The sequence below is a fragment of the Cydia strobilella genome, chromosome Z (genome assembly GCF_947568885.1).
Source record: "Cydia strobilella chromosome Z, ilCydStro3.1, whole genome shotgun sequence".
NCBI lineage: Eukaryota > Metazoa > Arthropoda > Insecta > Lepidoptera > Tortricidae > Cydia > Cydia strobilella.
Window position 1 is genome coordinate 21,475,747 of NC_086068.1, and position 24,787 is coordinate 21,500,533.

At 41.5% G+C, this 24,787-nt stretch overlaps 1 protein-coding gene across 1 annotated transcript in view; it reads right to left on the minus strand.

Moving 5' to 3' along the window:
- The window catches only part of LOC134754170 (alpha-mannosidase 2), a 56,739-nt gene extending 32,625 nt beyond the window's left edge, over positions 1-24,114 (minus strand). The window contains exons 1-2 of the mRNA XM_063690297.1: positions 23,937-24,114; positions 22,494-22,627 (exon numbers count right to left, since the gene is read on the minus strand). Of these exons, the coding sequence (XP_063546367.1) occupies positions 22,494-22,620 (127 nt within the window). The 5' untranslated portion in view covers positions 22,621-22,627; positions 23,937-24,114. The remainder of the gene's footprint in view (positions 1-22,493; positions 22,628-23,936) is intronic.
- Between the last annotated feature and the right edge of the window lie 673 nt (positions 24,115-24,787).

The following is a 24,787-nucleotide window of genomic DNA, read 5'->3' on the forward strand; positions in this document are numbered from 1 at the left end:
GCTAGTCATCAAAGCAGCCAAGAAAAATATCCCAAGAGGCTATAGAAAAGAATATGTGCCAGGCTGGAACGCCGACAGCGAGAAATTATATCAAGAGTATTTGGAGACAGAGGACCATGGGACTGGAGCCACATTACTCCAATCTTTGGATCATTTTAGGAAGGAGAAGTGGGAATCCACAGTCAATAGTTTGGATTTTAAAAGATCAAGTCGAAAGGCTTGGAAGGTCTTGCACCGTCTGTCAGGAAAACAACACCCACAAAGATCTGGTCAAAACGTAAAGCCTGACGCTATAGCAAATCGGATGGTAGAAGTAACCAGAGCTAAGCGGGATAAGATGTTCACAAAACAAATAAAACAAGAGCTGAGGACTGCTAGGAGAAATGCCCCAACGGGCCAGTACCTTTCAAGACCCTTTAGCATAGGTGAAGTCGTGGAAGGCATAAAGCTCCTAAAATATAGTAAAGCAGCAGGACCGGATAACATGTATAACGAATTTATTCGAGCCATGGGTCCAGCAAGCGTAAGCTGGCTTACTGCCCTCTTCGGCTACATTGTACGGAACAACTGCCTTCCAAGGGAATTCAAGCTGGCCAAAGTCATCGCAATCCTGAAGCCTGGCAAAACGGACGACAAACCCGAAAACTTTAGACCCATATCCCTTCTCAGTTGCACCTTTAAGCTACTGGAACGCCTCATTCTCTCTAGAATCACACCGCACATAGACGCTATTATCCCACCAGAGCAAGCGGGTTTTAGAAGAGGAAGGAGCTGCACGGACCAAGTTTTGGCACTGACTACACATATTGAAGCGGGTTTTCAGAAACAGCTAAAGTCTACTGCAGTCTTTGTGGATCTGACTGCGGCATATGATACTGTCTGGAAGCAAGGCTTGATTTGTAAGATTCTCAAGGCTATCCCAAGCAGAGAAATGGCAGACATAATCATGAGTATGCTTAGCGATAGAGAATTTGAGGTCTACCTTGGTGATGCCAAAAGCCGCAAGAGAAGACTGAACAACGGCCTACCTCAGGGCTCTGTCCTCGCTCCAAGTCTTTTCAATCTTTATATTCACGACTTGCCATCTACTGAGTCCACTAAATTCATTTACGCGGATGATATAGCACTTGTTTACCAGAGTAAAGATTTCAGGTCAGGTGAGGAAGTGTTGTCGTCAGATTTAGTGAAACTCAGTAAGTACTTCAGTGCATGGCGCTTAATACCCAGTGCAAGCAAGACGGAAGTGGCATGTTTTCACCTTAACAACCGGTTTGCCAACTACCAACTGGCTGTATTTCTCAATGAAAATCTGTTGAAGCACAACCCGTATCCGAAGTACCTTGGAGTGACACTGGATAGAGCGTTGACCTACAAAGAACATCTCCATAAAGTGGCTCTAAAGGTTGCCTCGCGGAACAACATCCTCCACAAACTCTGCGGCACTACTTGGGGCGCATCCGCTGATTGCCTACGTACGTCGGCTACAGCACTGGTCTTCTCAGCGGCCGAATATTGTGCTCCAGTATGGCTAGAGAGCGCACATGTTCAGAAAGTGGACACCAAGCTGAATGAAGCAATGCGATGCGTATCAGGCACAATTAAATCAACGCCACTTCATTGGCTCCCGGTGCTCAGCCATATTGCTCCGCCGCATCTGCGTAGACTGCAAGCGCTAAAAAGAGAAGCGGCAAAAATACAAGCGCAACAGTCTCTACCTTGCCACCAGCCCTTCTGCCACCCCCCACCCCAGCGTCTTAAGTCCCGCCACCCAGCATGCGTTACAGCCCAAAAACTGAGTGGTTTTGACGTCAACCAGAGCTGGAAGAGCGAGTGGAGCAAAGCTACTGCTGGAACTACCCTACAAGCCATAGATCCCACAGCGAAACCAGACGGGTTTGGCCTGCCTCGAAAACTCTGGTGTCGTGTAAACAGACTGAGGACAGGTCACGGACGCTGTAACTACTTTCGTCATAAATGGGGTTGGCGGGACTCTGCTCTCTGCGACTGTGGTGAAGAGGTTCAAACCGTTGAGCACATTATACAGCGCTGCCCTCTGCACTCATTTGCAGGCCCCCCGGAAGATCTGTTTAAATTAACACCTGACGTAATCTCGTGGCTCGGGACCCTGAATGTGGACTTATAATTATCTTATTCAGACTATTATCCAATTTTATAAAGAATGTTTATGTATATACGCCATACGATTAAATAAAAAATAAGTATTGGAGCGGCGTATTAATAGCTTAAGCGCCAACCGCCATAAGGTACCTTTACCCGTGGGACGTCACATTTACTCCTCTTTATCATCTTCGTCCGATGTGGTTGAACTGTTAAAAAAGGCAATTCATATGAAATCATAACAAAATATAGCTACCTAATATAATTAAATTGAATACATAGAAATGAACTACGCCAAAATGTCCCTCCATTACTATTTCAATGTGTGTAGTATTGAGGTTTCATGAAGTACCTGAATAGTATATAGCATTAATTCAGGATATGTATACCAATGTCACCACCCAGATAGTAATCCAGCTGGAACCTGTGAAAAGTTTGAAATAAGCAACGGAGTGCATCAAGGGTCAATATTAAGCCCGTTATTATTTAACGTCACCATAGATTACCTAACAAGGGCTGACCAAAAACCAGTGCCATGGAACATATTATATGCTGATGACGTCGCCCTAATATCAGATAATGTCGAAGACCTCCAAAATCAACTAACCATTTGGACTAAATCATTAGAGGAAAATGGTTTGAGAGTAAGCCGTAAGAAAACAGAACACATGTCATGTTTGTTTGACGGTACAACAGATCCCAACTCAATCAAGCTCTACATAAATGATGTCCCACTGCCTACAGTGAAAGAATTTAAATACTTAGGGTCGATAATCAGCAACGATGGTAAAATTGATATAGACGTAAAGCGAGGTTTAGACTAGCAAGAACTTGCATGCAATTTTCATTACATTGCGGTATCTGGTAAACATGTTGAATGCAGTTTACCTTAGTAGTCAGCAATGTAACGAAAATTTCATGCAAGTTCTTGCTAGTCTAAACCTCGCTTAACTCATAGAACCACAGTAGGCTGGATGAAGTGGAGGCAGTTGATCGGTGTTGTGAGATAACAGAATGCCTTTAAAAATAAAGGGTAAATTATATAAAACCGCTGTGCGACCCCCCATACTTTATGGAACCGAATGCTGGGCATCAACAAAACAACACGTTCAAAAACTGCATATAACAGAGATGCGCATACTTCGCTGGTCAGCTGGAGTCACCCGGAGGGATAGGAAAATCGCTCCTATTGAAGAAAAGCTGAAGGAAAAGCGACTACGCTGGTACGGTCAAGTAATCAGGCGGTCTTCAGATCACATGGTACGGGTGGCATTGGATCTACCAACGACGAAACGGGGCCGTGGAAGACACCCTGCTACTTGGCTGACAACGGTCCAAAATGACCTGAAAAACACAAATATTGACGCCGGAACAGCACATAATCGTCCTGTGTGGAGAAAGAGGACAAGGAGAGCCGACTCCAGATAATGGGAAAAGGCTTAGGTAGAAGAAAAAGAAGAAGAATGTGTGTAGTATTGAAATAGTAATGGAGGGGCGGGACGGTTTGGCGTAGTTTATCTGTAAGTATCTTTCGTTTTTGCCATATGCCATATGCTGCATTCTGCATTGCACTGTGCGGGGTAGACCCACCCTCCGACACGTGCAGCACATTGTTTCGCAACCTTTTTTACAGCCGCAATGGTTCTGGTATGATAATTCACGCCATATCTCCCTGGATTCAGACCATTGCGGTTCCCAACTGTCATTAGATGACTTCGAACCCCAAGAGGATGGCAATGGCACAGAAGCATCATCTTGAATAAGGGCATTGCCCCATAAGTTCACCTGCTACCTATATGACCCTCAAACAGCGCACTCGTCGGTGAACTTGGTACGCAAGGAACTATTTGCTACTAAAAATAAATTGGTAGGTAACCAGCATCCCACCAACATCGGCACTCGGCAGCGATACATAAACACGCGCTCCGTGTCACATATCAAGCTGGCCACTTATGGGGCAATGCCCTTATTCTTGATGATGCCTCTGTGCCATTGCCATCCTCTTGGGGTTGGAAGTCATGTAATGGCAGTTGGGAACCGCAATGGTCTGAAGCCAGGGAGATATGGCGTGAATTATCATACCTGGACCATTGCGGCTGTAAAAAAGGTTGCGAAACAATGCGCTGCACGTGTCGGAGGGTGGGTCTACCCTGCACAGTGCAATGCAGAATGATTAACTACGCCAAACTGTCCCGCCCCTCCATTACTATTTCAATACTACACACATTGAAATAGTAATGGAGGGGCGGGACAGTTTGGCGTAGTTCATTTCTATATATTAAATTTAATTAGATTAGGTAGGTATATTTTGTTCTGAGTTCATATGTTTTTTTTTTAACATCGGACCAAGATGATAAAGAGGAGTAAATGTGACGTCCCACGGGTAAAGGTACCTTATGGCGGTTGGCGCTTAAGCTATTATTAACGCCGCTCCAATACTATCGCGGTGCTATGCGACGTAAGCGCCAGCCTCCATAAGGTTCCTTTTTCCGTGGAACGTCACAAATAATGAGCGGCAATATATTTATTTATAGCTCAATAAAGTAAATATGTATTATTTTCTTTTTTTACCTTTAAATATAAAGAAATATCATCAAAGTCAGTTTTGACGCGAGGGGGCCGTTTCGGACGGGTGTTACGCGCTTTTTGTAATGCGTATAGCTAAAAAACTACTTAACGGATTGTCAAGTTTTTTATTTTATTTTGTAGCTAATATTATCAGGTTTCATTTAAATGAAAGAATATGTGACCATAACATAGAACATTTAGTTGTTATTTTCAGTAGAAGGAAAAAAAAGAGGAAAAAAAAACATAATTTTCTTAATATTCGGCCGCCATCTTTAATTTCTTAAATGGTATTTTCTTTTTCCGATTACAGGTGTCAATACGAATTGATTGATATATCAATCACTAAAATCGGTGCACCCGTTTTGTGTCTACAATTTTTTTAAATTTTGCTGCCGCCATTTTGGAAAAGGTCCGCCATCTTGAATTCTAGTGGATGAAATTTGTGTTTCCTCGGATGAAATCATTCAGATTGGGCAAAGCGGCTTGCTTTCTGCATCAAGTGCAGCTTTCGATGCAAATATCGCCGTAACCGCTAGTACTAAAGCGGCTTGCTTTTATCATGAATTGCAGCATCCGGGCAAAAAATGGCCATAACAAGTATGACTAAAAGAAAAGGATGAGTATAGTTTTTAGTGTTCTTATTTACTGCCAATTTGCCAATTTGGTTTGACCAACTATAAATTTGCAATTCAATATTATTGGAATTTGTTAATAATGTTTTATTTATGATTTTTTTGGAAATTCTATACAAATAAAACTGCAAAATATATCAAATATCGTTTATTGTTTTTTTTTTATTCGTATTGGCAGAATGTCATTCCGAACCAAAAAGCAAATATTGGTTATAGTTTTTTTTTAATGGCTGAATGCCATGATACTGTGTCACAAATATATGTGAAATGGAAATTTAAAAAAATGCTACTTCCCGGCCTAGGCCTGCAACTTTGTATGAAATTTCATTACAGACCTCTCGTCTAGCCGTGCCTGAGACGTGATACTTCCCAGCCTAATATAAAGAACGTAATATCAATATTGCATCGAATGTTTGAGAATAACATATATTATACAGTTTGCTGTCGCTGTCCAGTATATCATTGAGAAGAGTGTAGTATAAGGCATGGTGGTGGAGTGAGCACGAGTCCGTGCCGCTGGGACAGCAAATAGAGATTGTCGACGGGGACGGAGTTCTATGCCAGTGATACGAGTAGGACGCACTTTCAGTGAAGTGAGAGACAACAAGGGTTAGTAATTTGGCCGCGTATTAAACGAAAGAAGAACTTTATGAGGGACATATTCCTTTTGCACTCTAGTGAAGTATAGTTTACCATTCCTAGTACATAAAGAGTAGGATAAAGATGTGGATAGTACCCATAGAGTTAACGGAAAAGAAAGCGTACGAATAATTTTTGCACCCTATAAGAGTGTATTGAAGTTCATGGGGGCTCCATATTGTCGCGTTTAATTCAAGTCGGCTTCGAACATATATGTTGTTATAATATACTAAGGGCATTTTGCGAGTCAAGAAATTTATTTACATTGGCGGATTACAAAGCCCAACGATTTTCTTGCGACATTACAAGTAGCAACAATATGATCATTAAAAGTTAGATGCGGGTCGAACCATGTGCCTAGGTAGCAGAGGAGACTTGTTGGAGAGGCTGGTTGTCAATCGTGTAATTGAAAATGGTAATGTAGGCGATGGTAAGCACGGGTGTACGTCATGACTGAGCATGTATCTTCATTGAAGGCCAATTTATTTTGAATACTCCACGCAAAGACATTGCTGATGTCCTCTTGCAATTTAATACAGTCTTGGTGAGCATGGGCACTAATCTGTTTAATTAATTTTAAATCATCAGCAAACAGTAAGAACGTGGAGTGTTTCACAGATGCTGGGTCGTTAATAAGAATGAGAAATATGAGAGAACCAAGGGAACCTTGACCTATTCCAGATAAAACTGAGTAAGGATTTGACCTAGATTGACCGTACTGGACACACTGCTGTCTACCCTGTAAAGTAGTTCGCTAACAATTCCAATAGAGACTGTGTGAAACCAGCATGTGCCAATTTGACTAAGTGTGTCGTTATTCGTTATTCAAATGTTTTTCGGTAGTCGAAATAGGCCACATCTACTTGTTTCTTTTCATCTAGGTTATTGGCATTGGCAATAACAGTCGTTGCATTTATGAGGTTAGATGAGGTCGATAGTTTTGGTTAGAAACCGTGCTGCTCGTCACGAAACCAGCTATTGAGCTGCTGATACATGCGAGAGTATAGAATTCTTTCAAATATCTTACCGAATACAGATTGGCACGGCAATTGGTCTGTAATTCTAAATGTCAGCCTCAGAACCGGATTCAAATACTTTTGTTGTTTTTCAGAGGGATGGGTATGTTTTTACAAGCTTTTATTTTATTTAATTTTCAATGTATTTATGTAAGTAAATATGTATGTATAGTTATGTAACTATGTTTGTATTGTACGGGTCAAAGTTTGCGAGTTAAAATTGACCCACTTTCCGGTTTCCGATGAAGCTGAAAATTTCCACTCATATGTAAGTCGGGTGACAATGCAATATTATGGTACCATCGAGCTGATCTGATGCTGGAGACAGGAGGTGGCCATAAGAACTCTGTAATAAAATAACGCAACCTAATTGTGTTTCGGGTTTTTAGAATTGTCTCAATGAGTATTAGTTGCCTGTGGAAAGAAAAGTACAGTCAGCGATAAAAACCTTGTACCAAAAATGATTTTTTTGCCAAAAACTTATTTTACAAGCTTTTATTTAACTTGCAATGTACCTATGTATGTACGGTTCAAATCTTGCAAGTTAAATTTGACCCCCTTCCCGTATACCGATGAAGCTGAAATTTTGCACACATACGTAAATCGGATGACAATGCAATATTATGATGACAAGGAGCTGATCTGATGCTGGAGACAGGAGGTAGCCATAGGAACTCTGTGATAAAACAGGGTGGATTTCAAAATCCGGTGAAAAGTTATGGTTCGGTCTTTATAAAAAAGAACTAGTAGGTTGTGCGAGTTGCAACTTTTTTATATGTTTTTAAGAACTATTATCTACATGTTCCTTCAATTACTATGTCCAATAACTTAACAGTTTTTTTATATAAAATGTTTCATGTGTCTAAAATCATCTTCTTGTTTGCATTATCAATCTGGACCTTTTTCTTTGCAGTGAACATTATCGCATACCTATCGTACGATTGCGATTTTCTTTTAGATATATCTTTTCCATGTTGTTGTTTAACACATAAAAAAATATGCAATAATTCCTTCACAGAGCTTATCTCCGTGTATGAACAACAAAATATCGCTAAAGGTACTTGCCTTATTTTTCACTTTAGTATAAAACGCAAAAAATGATTTCACTATAAATTGACACGATTGAATCGTGAGAGATATTACGAACAAATTTGTAAAACGTAGTTTGTCACAACAGAGCATTATCACCGTTATGCTTTGGTTTAAAAAAGTTACGAATGATATATTAGAAATAATTACTGTAATGAATGGGAAACTACATGAAGTTCATTGTGTGGCATGGACATTAACTACTATTATTCGTATTCTAGAAATATAAAAACTTTTATAAAAAAAAGATAAACCGACTTCAAAAAGGATGAAATAAAATATTATCCTTTTTAGGGTTCCGTGTTTAAGTATATGCGTTACCAACTGATATGTTTGAAGTCGGTGCCAAGCCAAATTTTAAACCATATAATCATAGGGATTTTGGTGCAATTCGATAAAGATGCGGCTATATAAGTATGTACGTTGGATTACCTAACGCAGCGTACTACGTAGGCGAACAACACGCGAATGCGAAGCGGCGCGGCACGGCGCCTTAATTAATCCTTTGATACCTATATAGAAGTGTCCTACGTGGGCGATCTCGTTGCGAACGCGAACGCCTTGGGCCGGCCGCGCCGTGCCGCGTGCCGCGTCGCTTCGCTGCGCGTTCGCGAGTGTTCGCCTATGTAAGACGCAGCGTTACACGACGACAATAAACGAACTTTATGTACAGCGGCAGCGCAGTTCGTACCATGCTTGTCGGCACGTTAGTGTAAATGTAATACGTTTTGACGCTCGCTCGCACACTGAACGCGTCACTATCGTGCTCAAGCTAAATTGTGAAATTAATAATACAACATGTCTAAAGTGGACAGTGAAATTGTGAAAAATGCTATCATGGAAGCTATAGAACCGTTAAAAAGTGAAATCCAACATTTAGTTAAAAAGTTCGACGAAATATCGAGTGAAATACGGGAATTAAAATCCGTTATTTCCACTAACAAAACAAGCAACGCAAAAAATTTAGCCGGGTTATACAACAACAGTGTAACCACAACACCGGCTGTGTCAAGCTGCGCATCAACTCCCACCACTAGCCGTCCCGCTCTCACGCAGCCCCCCGTGCGCCCGAAGCGAACTACGGCAGCGCGCACGAGAGAGAAGATCACTGCGCACAGCCAACAGCGCCGTATTACCCGACCAAATAACCTAGCGTCCTCGCGCAAACCGACCGCCATCGCTACCGTAGATTCTAAACCACAAACCGAAAAACACGATGACAAAGCAACGAGTCAAGAACAAAGGAATCAACCTCAGACAATTAGCACGAAAAACGAGCGACTACCAATCGATGAAACAGAAGGAAATGACAATGACGACGGCCAGAGCCCTGACGAAAACAATGAAATACGCGAAAATAAGTGGAAGACAGTGCATCACAAGCAGCGCCGCCGCAGCCTCAAGCCCAACATAATAAAGGGAACCGCAATCAACACCGGCCTAAAAGGTGTGGAAGTGTTAAAATATCTCCATGGGTGTTTCTTCGAGAAAAACACTACTCCTGATGACATTATCGCACACCTGAAAACCATCCAGGCCGACACACGATACACCGTTGAGCAAATAAAATCAAAACATAATACATACAATTCTTTCAAAATTGGGATACCAGCGGCAGTGTACGACAATTACCTTTCGGCCTCAGCTTGGCCCGTGAATGTTAGCGTTTCTGAGTGGCAACCCTTTCTACGCCCACGACGAGACCATATCGAATGATCTAAATAACATTTCGCCGAAGAAGACTGAAGGTAAATTAAATATACTACATCTCAACATAAATAGACTTGAAAACAAAACGTATAGACTAGAATGCGAACTGCAAATGCAAGACTGCTTCGATGTGCTGTGTTTCACGGAACATTGGCTTCAACAAGCCCAGCTTTCTACGATCAACATCCTTAACTACAACCTCCGCGCCCAGTATTCGAGACAGGCAAAGAAAGGTGGTGGAGCCTGTATTTTTACAAGATCGGATATAATCACAATGGAACGCAAGGAGATCGCTGAGTTATCCATCGAGGCCAACTTCGAAGCCTGTGCCATCGAGTGCATCGGTCTGGACCTTATCATTGTGTGTATCTACCGCCCGCCCAATGGTGATGTACCTTTATATCTTGCTAAGTTAGATGAATTATTAAACCTAGAAAGTATACAGAATAATAATGTTGTACTGCTAGGAGACATTAATATTGATCTCTTAACTAAATGTTCTAACACCAGATGTCTCGTAAATAAAATTAAACAGCATAATTTTAGACAACTTGTAACCGTACCTACTAGAATAACAGCAACATCAAAAACTTGTATTGACCATGCATATACAAACATACACAAGAGCATGATTTGTAATGTAACTTGTAAAGAAATGCACCTGTCTGATCACTTGAGTGTAAATGTAATCATAAATACTAATAATTCCAATTCTCCGATAAAGTATACAACTAAAAGAATTTTTTCAAATCAAAACAAATATAATTTTATACAGAGCCTTGAGTTACATGACTGGGATTGTGTTTTTATAAAAAATCAATGCCCAAATAAAAGAACTACATCAGTAATAAATATTCTTAGACATTATTATGACATTCACTTCCCTAAGCGAAAACAACCTATTAAAAGGATTGTAAACACCTGGGTTAATGACCTCTTACGTAAACTACGCCATAAATTGCGCGCAACTAAGGTAAAGTTATCTAAACAACCTAATGACATCGAGTTACATTCGAGCCTATTAAAATTGGAAACAGCGTATTGGGCTACATTACGTAATGAACGTGTAGAATATATAAATAGCAAAATAGTGTGTGGTGCAGGTGGTAGTGTGAGTCGGGCTATGTGGAGCGTCATCTCGTCGGAGACATGCCGGCGCAGTAGTGGCAGGAGCGGACCCCTGAACGTGCTCGTGAGCCGCGCGCCGGGCGACTGCGAGGCTGCGCGCGCCGCGGCCGCCGCCGCCCAGCTCAACCACTACTACACTCACACGAACAACGACTCGCACCCGTGCGTTGATGATGCACACGCATATCTCGACAGATATCTGCCACAGGTACCATCCGCATTCTTATTTAAATCGTTTACTCTTGAGGAAATGTTGAAGACATGTAAGGATGTTAAACGTAAACAATCTCATGTCAATGACATCAATGATATGACGACCTATGTCATCGACCTGCTCCCGCCTAATATAATATCCTTACTGCTTTTTATATTTAATGCATGTGTTAGTGCAGGTGTATACCCCGACTCGTTAAAGTTAGTAAAAATTCAGCCTATCTATAAGGGAAAGGGTGAAATGCATATACCTAAATTCTATAGGCCGATATCCCTTATACCTGTAATATCCAAGATCTTTGAGCGTCTATTGAGTACGCGGATGATGCAACATATTACATCAAACAATCTTTTAAATAGCCAGCAGTATGCTTACCAGTCGGGTCGTTCGACCACGGACGCGGTGCGCGATGCGGTCGCGCGAGTGATGGCGCATCTCGAGGGCGGGCGGCAGGTTGCAGCGATATTCTGCGACCTGTCGCGCGCCTTCGAGCTGATCGACCACTCATTGCTTCTCTCGAAATTAGCCCGCTACGGCTTTGAGGGCAACTTTCTCAACACGATCGCCTCATTTCTGAGCAATCGACAGCAAAGCACTACCGTCCTTGGCGTGAAGTCGAACCTTGAACCCATAGGGGCTTGTGCGGTACCTCAAGGATCGATGATGGGCAATAACCTTTTCTTGGTACTAGTTAACGACATTATGACAGCGTGCTCTGAGCCTGAATATATTATGTTCGCAGATGACACGTGCATAATAGTTAACGCAGATAATTTCAACAACTTAAAAATTAAAGCAAATAAAGTAATTCATAACATTTCCAAGTGGTTCTCGTCTAACGGCATGCTTCTTAATGTTGAAAAAACTAATATTATGCATTTTCAACTTCGTAATACTGGTATATGTCCACTAGAAATAGTCGTAAACAATATAAAACTCCCACAGGTCCAGCAGGCAAAATATCTTGGTTTTACTATAGACTCGGGACTAACCTGGACCCCCCATATAGATGCGGTCTCTGATAGGTTAGCGTCGGCGTGCTTCGCCCTTTCTAGACTCGCGCCATCTCTAACGCCTCAAAACCTCAGAATAGCGTACTATGGGTATTTCCACTCAATTTTAACTCAAGGTGTAGAACTATGGGCTACTGCAGCTGAATGCAGTAGACTATTTAGATTACAAAAACGTGCCCTTAGGATAATTTCAAATAAACCTTACGATTATCCAGCGCAGTCATTGTTTAAAGAGCACAAAATACTTACGCTACCATGTGTTTACATACTAACAGCCTGCAAATATGTAAGGTCTAATCTGGGGTTATATACAACTCGCGGGCAGAACCATGGCCGCAACACGCGCGGCGAGCACCTCCTGCTGGTCCCGCGCTGCCGTCTGGCCAAGGGTCGGAAGTCACTCGGTGTCATGGGTGTAAGGATTTATAACACCCTTCCCAAAGAGGTCATTGACTCAGCTAGTGATATTTGTAAGCAAACTTAAAAAAATGCTAATGTGTTTAGCTTGTTACACAATAAACGAATTTATATTCAGAACTGCTGATGTCCCAAACTGATGTAATTTCAAAAATAAATTAAAACAATGTATTCTTGTGATAAACTGATGTAATTTCAAAAATAAATTAAAACAATGTAAAATAACTGAATAATTTAATATTGTGATAATCTACTCTATTATGTATTATTGTGATAATGATGTGTATGCTGTGTGACGTGTAAGATTATTTAATAATTTTATCAATAAATTTCTCATTCTCATTCTCATTCTCATTCACGTCGTATTTTTTTAAAGAGCATTTCTAACTAATTCTTGAACAGTCATAGCACGCAAGTGTGGGATTGGGACTGAGTTATTTTCTGTCGCTTATCCAGAGGACTACATTTCAAAATATAAAACAATTCAAGGAACCTTCATGCAAAATTTCAGCTAAAGCGGTTCAGTTGTTTAGCCATGAAAAGGTAACAAAGAGGCAGACATAATTGCTTTCACGTTTATAATATTTGTACAGTTGTAATGGGATTTATAGCATAAAGCTGATTATTTTTGACTGGTATTGTTACTACTTGGAGTACTTGGCTTGGCACCGACTTAAAAAATATCAGTTGGTAACGCATATACTTAAACACGGAACCCTAAAAAGGATAATATTTTATGTCATCCTTTTTGAAGTCGGTTTATCTTTTTTTTATAAAAGCTTTTATTTTTCCATTTTTAGTTGTAAGACATTGTTAAGAGCGTGACACATGAATGAAAAACATAATCATGTTTAACTGTAAATTCGTAAACTTTATTAAATAATCAGAATTTTCCTCGAGTCCGTCTGGGAAATCATTCCTGTGACAGTGAATCCTGTCACTAAATCCATTCTCCGCCCCGCCATTGACCCAATCCCTCAAACCCCCCGATCACTCAACCTCACAGCACATCAACCCCTGATCACTGAACCCCTCGACCCTAAACCACCAACCCTTCAACCGCCATTCCCCGACCCCTAACCCCAGACCCCTTAAGTCCTAACCCTAACCCCCAATCCCTTAACTCCCAACCCCTCAGTCCCCGACCCATCAACTCACCCCCCCTCAACCCCCAACCTCAAACCCCCCAAACACTAATACCCTCTAACTTCACCTCTCAGTCTCTTTGGTTGTTATCAACACTACCTACATCAAAAATCATAATACACATACGAGGGACGTTATCAGTAGCCTTACCACGATTTTGACATTGATATATTCGCTATCGTGTGCGTAACTTACTGTTTATGCATCTCGCTCGTACTGGCATATTAGTGTACAAAGTAAGTTACGAAGAATATTTAGTGTCAAACTCGTGGTTAGGCTACAGTTGCACTACATCAAATTGGTGGTTTTGAGGAGGAAATGCTTGAGTTACTTTAGAAAACACCGAAATTACCATACACGTGCCTTTAAAAATTGAGGAGTTCCCTCAATTCCTCACGGATTCCATCATCAGATCAAAACCAAAAATATTAAGAAAACACCTTGGAGAGGTAACTTCTTTCAAACAGAAAATGAATAACTCAAATCGGATCATGGGTGCCGGAGTAATCGCTGAAATCATTATCATCAAAACAATCATCATCATCAGCTCCACTTCATCAAATTGGTGGTTTTCGAGAAAAAATGCTCAAGTTGCTTAAGAAAACGACCGAATCACCATACATGTGCCTTTAAAAATTGAGGAGTTCCCTCAATTCCTCATAGATCCCATCATCAGAACAGCACCAGATTAATGTGGGACCACCTTGGAGGTAGCGCCTTTCGAACAAAAAAAGAATTACTCAAATCGGACCACGGGTCTCGGGAATAATCGGTGAACATACATAAAAAAATAGCCACAACCGAATACAAAACCTCCTTCTATGAAATTGAATTCGGTTAAAAAACATGAAATTCTAAAATCGTGAACACCATAGGTACCAATGTGATGATTTCATGTGTATGGTGATGATGGTTCTCAGAAACTTTTCTAGTTATTTGGCTATAATTCATTATAAAATTAAGCTGTATGTTTGAAAAACGTTTTCTGTCTTCTACCACTATATAATGTCTACCTTATAAATGTAGAAAAAGACATAACTATTTCTTTCACACTAGGATGGTTAGGTTTTAAATAACATTTTGACTAAGTAAGCAAAATTTAGGCCAGTTAGAACACACAATTTGTTTTTTTATACTCTAATACACGTAAATCATGAAACTTATAGACTGCAATTGCACGTTAGTCGTGTTATTATACTTCGGTTCAGGTTTTAAAGCATATAAAACATTGTAGCATATAAACAAGCAACATCTATTAAGCTTTAAGCGACTATCATAGGCTACGGTACTGGCTTATTATCGTAATGGCCTTATGTTTTTTGATAATATTACATTAATTGATGTATATAATTATAGCAATTAATAATTATACCATTGGGTAGTCACCGGACCCATCAATACCTAACATTTTGTAACTTATGACATGCATTAAAAGTAGGGATCTTATAACATTTAAAACTTTCGCGGTTTAAACACATATTAAATCACATTTAGAAACGGGTCTATCGCGAATTTATTTTGTTACCTTTATTTACCGCCGTTTCGACACAGGTTTCACTGGTCGTGGTCGCGGCTAACTGAACAGTTATTTTTGCAATGCTTTTCTTCTTTTTATTTGCATTACAATTTGCCATACGTTTCGGAAATTCTTGATAATCTCCGAGACGCAAAGTACCTGTCCAGCGTTGACCTTTCTAAGGCGTTCTGGCAGATCCCCACTGTAACTGAACAGTTAGCCGCGACCACGACCAATGAAACCTGTGTCGAAACGGCGGTAAATAAAGGTAACAAAATAAATTCGCGATAGACCCGTTTCTAAAAGTAGGGATCTTGCAAATTATAAAACACTGTTTATTAGGCTTCCGTCCCCAAAGGGTAAAAACGAGACCCTATTCCTAAGACTCCGCTGTCTGTCTGTCCGTCTGTCACCAGTCTGTATCTGTATCTCATGAACAGTGATAGCTAGGGAGTTGAAGTTTCACAGATGATGTATTTCTGTTGCCGCTATAACAACAAATACTAAAAACAGAATAAAATAAATATTTAAGTGGGGCTCCCATACAACAAACGTGTTTTTTTGCCGTTTTTCCGTTTTTGAGTCCGACTCGCACTTGTCCTGTTTTTATATAAATGTATAGGTATTAAACAAAATTTATATTGTTTTATATAATCAAAAAAAGTAATATATCATAAAAAATAAGTTATGCAGTAGATAAAAGAAGATGCGAGTTTAAACTGATAATAAGAGTACAATATTGATAATATGATTTAACATTGAAAACCCAAAAACAATAATAATACATAAATTGGTTATTTCGGAATATAGATTATTTAAAATTATACAGTACAAATACTTGTTATATATTTATTTATATGATATTTGTTCAATACGTTTTTAATACGTATGTCGCGATTGTCGCGAATAGGTCTAAGTAGGGTTAAGTATAAATAGAATAATGTATATAGTTAGATGTCTATTTTTCTTACGAAGCATATTTTGATATTTCTGTGTAACTTTCTGTACTTTTAATCTATGAGAATTTCGTGTGTTTTATTTTGTTATTTGTGCGTAGATTTAAGCAATAATTTTATTAGTTATTACAAGAATGTCCCACAATAAATATATACCCATTCCCTACGTAATGTAATAGCGTAAGCTGATTGGTCAATAAATTCTAACTGACTCTGCACAACTCACCCACGTGACGTAGTGGGCGGGGCACGGTCGCGCACCCATATAAATATGGCCGCCCGACCGAGGCATACTCACTTCACTTCTACTTCTCCATCTACACTCTACAATTTACTAACTTTAAATAAGTGTTCTTATTAACCCTCACACTAACCCGGTAACATGGTGGTGGTATTTTGGTGGTAATCAGCAGCAACAGCTTCTCTTCGGCCAGCGCGTTCCAGTCTTCGGCGTACGAGCTTCGGGAAAAATAGTCTACGCTCAACGATTATAGTCCTTCGATAGCCGAATAAAGAACAAAGAAACAAGTACGCGCTGAGTGTCGAGAATTTCTCCACTCAGAAAGAAGAAAGAAACAAGTACGCGCCGAGTGTCGAGATTTTTCTCCACTCAGATAGAAAAAAGAAGCTTGAAAAACGAACGCGCTGAGCCTTGAAGTACGCTTCGGCTCAGACCCTTACCTAATTACCCCTCTATACCCCACCATACCGGCTTGCCGGTCGGACCGTGCTGTGTTGTAGGTTTTCCTCCACTCACGCGTCCTGGTAACTTTCGTTGCATGTGTCACATGGTGATGCCATCACACTGCTTTCGAACGCTCTAGGCATTGCACTTTGTCATTGCGGGAGATTCAGTGCACCGAGGGATTTACGCTTAGGGGCACTGACGTTGCGCTCTGTAGCGTTAGGGCATAGGCTTTAGGCAGGTAAATTTGTATATAGTTAGGGACCCCCCGCGTGTGTTTCAAGAAAGAAGAAGATGTCTACGAAGAGTACGAGAAATCTTCGACCGCGCACCAAGGGCCCGCCTGCCCCCGCGCCCACCGACACCCCTACCCCCTCGTCCGGCTAGACCACGTCTACCGAGACACATACATGGAGCAAAGGCTCCAGCGGCAACCAAGTGAATAGCGGTGGAGAGATGGAAGACAACAAATCGGTACACTCGGACGCATTCGAAGATACGGTAGTAATACGCAGTAGGTCGAATACGCTAGTCAATAAAGACCCCGTGGTCGTGCCGCCGCCGCCGCCGCGGGCGCCGTCTGTTCGTGGATCAATCATAGGTCGCGAATCGGTAAATAGGGATCGTGATAGTCAATTATCGGTGCTCATGGCCGAGCTGGAGGTTCATAAAGCCGCTCTAGTTGTCGCTCAGAAGCAGTCCGATACTGCCAAATTGAAGCTGCAGATCGCCGAATTCTGACAGAGGCAGTACCGTGGCTGACGAGTCTGAGCGGCGTACTAGGAATTGGGTAGGCCACAGCAGCACGACGTCGCGATCGAGAATAAAATTCTCTTACCGAAGGAGACCGCGCCGCGCGCCGCCGTCGTTAACCGGGCTACAAGTAGGCCGCAACCGCATTATTTAGAGGTGCCACACGGCAGTTATGCACCCATCTACCATAAGCCGCCCGAGTTACCCTCATTCGGAGGAGATATAACCGAATGGATTTCGTTTAGGGCAGAGTTCGAGGACACGTCTCCCATGTTTAGTGCCGTCAATAACGTCAGTCGTATTAGGCGCGCGCTCAAAGGCGAGGCTCGGACCGCCGTGAAATCAATTATGTATACAGTTCAGGACCCGTACGAAATTATGGAACCGCTAGAACGGCAATTCGGCGACCCGGAGGAAATTGTGTTAACAGAGTTACATAACATTAAACGTATGCCGCGCTTGTCAGAGGACAACGCGAACATAACTTCCTTCGCCGCACATATTGCGAATGCCGTCGCAACCATACGTTCGCTACGGCAAGAGCAGTACCTACACGCGCCTGAACTTGTAAACAAAATCGTGGACAAACTTAATCTGATTGTGCGTTATGAATGGGCAAAGTATAGGCAGTCTAATAGCCAAACTCCCGGTCTAGTTCTTGAACGAAATTAGCACTGCAGCCAAACGCATCAACCGACATAGGCCAGCTACATCGCGCTATACTGTAAATGCGGCGTCTTTTGAGCGCGGATCTAAGCGATCGAGTCGTACTCTCCCTAATAGGTCTCGCGCCCCCGTGTCTACCCGCGATAGTAGTAGTAGTAGTGGCTCGGAGTCAGATGTTCACGAAACTCATACACGCGAGGATGAGTAAAAATCTAAAAATAAAAATTATACTACCGTCGCGCTCGCGAAACATCGCGATAGTAGTCGAATCTAGACTCCGCCAGGAATTGTCCGAATCTACTCCGCCACGCAATACGTGCCCTATCTGTGAAAAGGAACATACAGTAGACACGTGCGCACAGTTTACGGCGGCAGCAATTCCTGAAAGATGGGAGCTAGTGAAAGAAGCGCGGCTGTGTTTTAATTGTTTAAAATCTGCGCATCGTAGGTCATTTAAATGTAAATACGTCGCGTATGGCGTCGGCCAATGCGAGGCGGGCCACCATAAGTTGTTACACGGTTTGAACGAGGCCAACGCGGCCGCGCCCGCGAACGGTAATAACACAACGAGCGCAGTAAACACTATTTCTTTCGCGTCGAATAAGCCCGCAGTAATATCGAGCGTAGGCAGTGGGGCAGGCAACACGTCTTTCGCATTGGGGAGCGAAAACTTCCAAGACCCGCTCAAGAACGTGCCCACCACTCAGATATTACCTACAAAGCGGGAAATAGCGTCATTATTCGACCGAAACAAACCCGCTCAAATAGGAGCAACCTCTCGGTGGGTTGTAGAACCCGAACCTAAACGCGATTATAAGCCGCGATCGTCTACATTACGCACGCTCGCGCCCGTCGCCGACAACGCCGCGATACGTCATAAGCGACAACGCGTGTCGAAGTCCGTTCGCCCAAATAGGAAAACTAAAAGTAAATTCGAGTACCTACCTGAGGTAAACAGTTTTTCCGAATTCGCGCATTTAGTTAGGCCCACGGCTAAGGTTCTGGTTGCCGCCGAGGAAGATACCTCTACCGAAAAATTCTCCGCTACGCAAGATTGCCATGAAACTAGATGAATATGGAGTCATCGTGACAGACGTCGGAAGCAAGCACGTACCCGTCCTGCACGCTAAGGAAGACTTCGCCAAACTGTTGATTCATCATTTTCACGCGCTGTGCAACGGCAATCACTCGACAGTGATAAGCGAGTTAAAACAAAGATTTCACATAATCGGACTGCGCGGTAGTATTCGTTACAAATCACGTAAGCGCCAATGGTGTCGGACCTGTAGCGGGGCAACCTCAAGGTTCCCGTGGGCGACTTACCATTAGAAAGGCCTCAAACGAATTCACGATCATCTACCGCTGCAACTTCATGTATACCCGACTCATCACAACAGGAAACAGAAATTGCACGTAGGCGACAGCGTCACGATAAGAAACCGCTCCGTGCCACAATGTACATGGTCTAGAGGCGAAATCGCACAACTCTTTCGCGGCCCAGATGGCCACATAAGAGTAGCCATTGTACACACAAGCGCCGGTGACGTCCGCTGCCCAGCTTCCAGGCTTATTCCTATACGCTCCTCTACTAAATACGGTGTTGGCACACGTGGGGGAGAACTGTCGCGAATAGGTCTAAGTAGGGTTAAGTATAAATAGAATAATGTATATAGTTAGATGTCTATTTTACTTACGAAGCATATTTAAAAAAAAAAAACCGAGGCATACTTCACTTCTACTTCTTCATCTACACTCTACAATTTACTAACTTTAAATAAGTGATCTTATTAACCCTCACACTAACCCGGTAACATGGTGGTGGTATTTTGGTGATAATCCTTCTCTTCGGCCAGCGCGTTCCAGTCTTCGGCGTACGAGCTTCGGGAAAAATAGTCTACGCTCAACAACATATATAAATAGAGTCATTATCTTGCATTTTTATTTGCCGAAAGCGATAACTTCAAATATCAAAAAAAGTGTAATAGATGTCATATATTAAAGAAAAAGTTGACGAAGCCCTCCAGTGGTGAAGGCCGGATTCGAACCGGGGTCTAGCTATCGCGGCTAACGCCATGAACCCCTAGGCCACCTCGCCACGGCGGTACCCGTCCCAATTTCTCGACTACATATATGCCATCTGACCATACCACCAATACCATAAATATCCTCAATACACAGCCCCCTATTACTTTAGATAGTTAGAATCGTGTTAAATGAAACGTTAAAAAACATTGTAGGTGAAATTTTTAGTGATGAAATCCACCCAACAACAAACTAATTGTGTTTATGGTTTTTAGAATTGTGCCGATGATTATATTTGCCTGTGGAAAGAAAAGTACAGTCAGCAAAAACTTATTGATATTGTCATCTGAGGATGTTAACAAGCTCATAATCAATGAGCTTGCGTATAGTGTCTTAACCACTTTCGGTACCTACGCATTGAATAAGTCACCGAAGTTACATAGGTATGCTGACTTTCAGCGCAATTGGATATCGGGAACTTGTCCAAGATTTGACGTAAACAAACAAAGATTACAAATGATAGTCTAGTATAGTGTTCGAATGAGACAGATACTTAGTCGGCGGGCGCAGTAGCCGGCTGAGCTCGCGGCGGGTGAGTTAAATGAATGCCGTCGGCAGCGAGCAGCGACTCGATTGATATTTCCTGGTTGCGGTAATGCGGTGGCTCGCCTATACTACGTAGAACGTAAGTACGTCAGTTATCTACGATAAGCAATTTTAAATTAAACTATTATATCATCATGGGCATCGTGACAGCTACTAACTAACTATGTAAGTACAAACATAATTCAAAACAACAATTTAAATTTGAATACCAGAATTCAGAGCGAACAGTTGTATTTATGTTACAGTTTAGATCGCGCGTGTGCACGGAGCGGGCGAGCTGGTTAGCGAAAAATAGTACGAGCGCCGCTAACTGACGCGGGCTCGTGCGGTGAATTTTAGCATTTTTACTGAAGTTTTAAGTTAATCATAATTTTTGTAAGGAAAATAAAGCCCAACGCCGACTTGGATAGAATCTAATAGGTAAACATCCATGGGTAGATAAGGTAAGCCGCGAAAAGTGTCCCCATGGGACGATTGCGTCTATTCAACTATTGCAGGTATGACATAAGGGTATTTATGAAGTTCTTTCTTGTGAAAACATTGTTATGGCAGGTGTCCGGACTTCTTTACAATAGCCCAGTCTCATTGTCCACCCAAACTTCAATCCATAGAACGCTATACTGTTCACTTTTTCTACAATAGTCCCAATTTCCAATGCCTGCTGCGACCGGTTCATGGGTGTCTATTGTTGCGCCCGGAACGGGTTCCAGCAGGCGTTCTACATTATAGCTCTCCAAGGGGCCTGTACGTGTTGGATCAATATCCCCACGCAAGCCTATCAAAAGACCGGGATTTATACCGTGTAATCTAAGGAAATACAAAATAATAATAATAAACCCGCGGGGGCGGCTTGTGGCGAGCTGACGGTGAATGACGACACCGCGGACCCCTATTCCAGAGGGGACTTTCATCTAGCTCTCGTCTCTGTGCTTGCCTTAACTAGCCGGACAGAGTGGAGTCGCAAGAGCGGGACCTATGTTCCAGATTGGAAGTGTAAAATGTCATAGCTTCGGCCCCACGCACGCCTTCCAAATGTCCGGGACCCCATGGACCCCATGGTCCCGAGATTATGTAAAGGACGAACATAATAATAATAAAAGACGTTTGTTCAAAGAGTTTGAACATAAGTACATAATAAAAGTACACGATAATGCTTACAAACTAATTGAAAGGGAAAGTGGCTCAGCTAATGTCTGTGCCAAAAAGGGTTCAGGGCACAGCAGCCCTAAAGACTTCCAGCAATGGACGCTGTTATTCTGCCACCGCCGTATTTGTATCTAGCTAAGGACAGTTTAAACATTTACATACAGGACAGGATAGCAAAAACCGAACAATGCGCAGTGAGTAAAAAAGTGCTAACAACTAAAATTTAATACATATATTTGTTGTTATAGCAGCAACAATCATCTGTGAAAATTTCAACGGTCTAGCTATCACGGTTTATGAGATACAGCCTGGTGACAGACAGACGGACAGTGGTCTTAGTAACAGGTTCCCGTTTTACCCTTTGGGTATGGAACACTAAAAAGTAGTTATTCAATTTTTATTTTTATCTTATTTTGTAATAAATTTGTGGTACCTAATTATAACAAGACTTACCTGGTTTTCGGTAAGTATTGGGAGATGCGCTGTGGTAGTAGCAATAGGCTCCCAGGGCCGCCGCTAAGAGTAGGAGAGCCACAACTCTGCTGGTGAACAAGCGGCAGCGGGGCACTCGGACCCTCATACTTCAACTGTCAACAAACAACATTATCTTACACTCCCTACTAACATTCTAAATGCGAAACCTCTTCACTCTAAACCTGCTAAATCAGACAGATGCTAGTACATGTTATATACAACATGGGCAATGGGCATACCGTCAATGCAGGCAGATCCAAGCATGACATATTTACAATTCTGTAAGTGTATGAAGTTTTCAGTTATGAAATCCTCAACTCCCCATGGTTTAATAATAAGGTCAATGCGGGGAGGACCATCTATAAGGGAAGACCGTCCACAACTCTTTTGTTGCTTTTAACCCTTGTGTTTTACACATACTCCACTTACAGAAGGTCGGTAAAGCAGAAGGAGTAAAGCCCCTGCTCCTCCCCATCTTGTGTGCAGTGAAGTCCTTTCTGACAGTGTCTGAGCGACGAATGTATACAAATACGAGAGTTCTTGCCCTATGACAATCAATTTTCTATGTCAGTCTTCTCTATATTCACCGGCCATGACATACGGAGCCGAATGCTGGCCACTCAAAAAGCGGCACGAAAATCAATTACACTGCGCAGAGATGAAGATGCTCAGGTGGGCGGGTGGTGTAACTAGGCTGGATCATGTCAGAAACACACACATAAGAGGCACCTTCAAAGTGAGACCTATCCCAGATAAACTACAGGAGAGCCGTCTGCGGTGGTACGGACACGTTATGAGGCGACCACATGACCAGGAAAGTGCTAGATATCGAAACTAAACCCCGAGGACGAGGGAGACCCCGAAATACATGTTCTCAGTCTTCTCTATATTCAATCAATCAATCATTGACCTAGTTAATAAACCATAGAGAGTTGAGGGCCTAAGCCAACAGGTACTCCACATCAACATTTAAAGTGAGTCCTGTAAGTATTGGAATAAAGTTTTGTTATTTTTATTTTTAACCACATCCGTGAATAAATATTATGGAACAATTTTCTACATAAATCTACGCTATAAATCGTCAGGTCTAATTACTAAAAAATAATTAAACAAAAATCAACCTTAATTAGCTATTAATATGAATATGGTTCACTATGGCTATTAAGTTGTGGTAATAATTAGCGAGTTGGATTTGGTTGTCACCTGACAATATCTAGCCCGTAAGTAAGATCAATAAGGCTTGAAATACTTAACTTTTTCAGATGGCCATTCATGCATTTATTGAAATTACTCAGATATAATAATTGATGTCCTTCTAGGTCCAACCAAACGTATCGATTATTGTTTTGCTGCTAGCCAGTACCAATAAGTTAATGTTTAATACACAGAAACAAATGAATTAATAGAAAAATAAATACGTACCAAGAAATAAATCCTGTTCGTCTATGTAACACAACATAGACATTAATTACATTGTAAAATTCCTCATTTCTTTTAAGAAAATATCACGTATATATTGAATCCGTAATTCTAATAATGTTGCAGAATAAATATTTTTTACCGCAACTCTGTTGCGTCCGTTACCTAATTTTCCTACTGACTACTGACTAGGTGACTACTGACTAGTAACTTAATGACTTAAGTGAGTACTGATTGGAGATTGGATTGGATTGTATTATTATTATATGATTTGTGTGTGAAACGAACAGCGATATGTGAAAACGCTTTTGAAATTATGTTACCAGCCCTGAAAATACAAGAATTGACGTGGAATTGACGCGTTGTGGTTATCAATTTTAATGCGCAATAAAAGACATATAGTTGGTCAAGCAAATCTTGTCAGTAGCAATGTAAAGCAAACTAAAGTAGGGCAACACTCAAAGAGCAGTATTCATGCAGTATTGCGCTAAGAAAAGCAGCAATGTACTTCGAAGTCATTGAATCACAATGTTTTTTTTTTCGCTGAGCGCGCTCTTCGTATATACGTCAACTTAAATTGCCGCTCGCGGTTTATACTTTATTGAAACATTTTGAAATTGTTATTATTATGGAGTAAAAACGATGTTAATATTGTTAATTAATATGATTAACAGGTTTGACAAGATCAAAAAATATTTAGAATGTTGGAAAAAAGAATGTGAAACAAATCATTGTTTCCGCAGGTACATATCCTACTGGAATTTAATATTTTATTATGCTTACTGGGCGGCTCCATCCCCTTAGATCATTTTGTAAAACTAATTTATTAAATAAAGAATTTTGTATTTGAAATA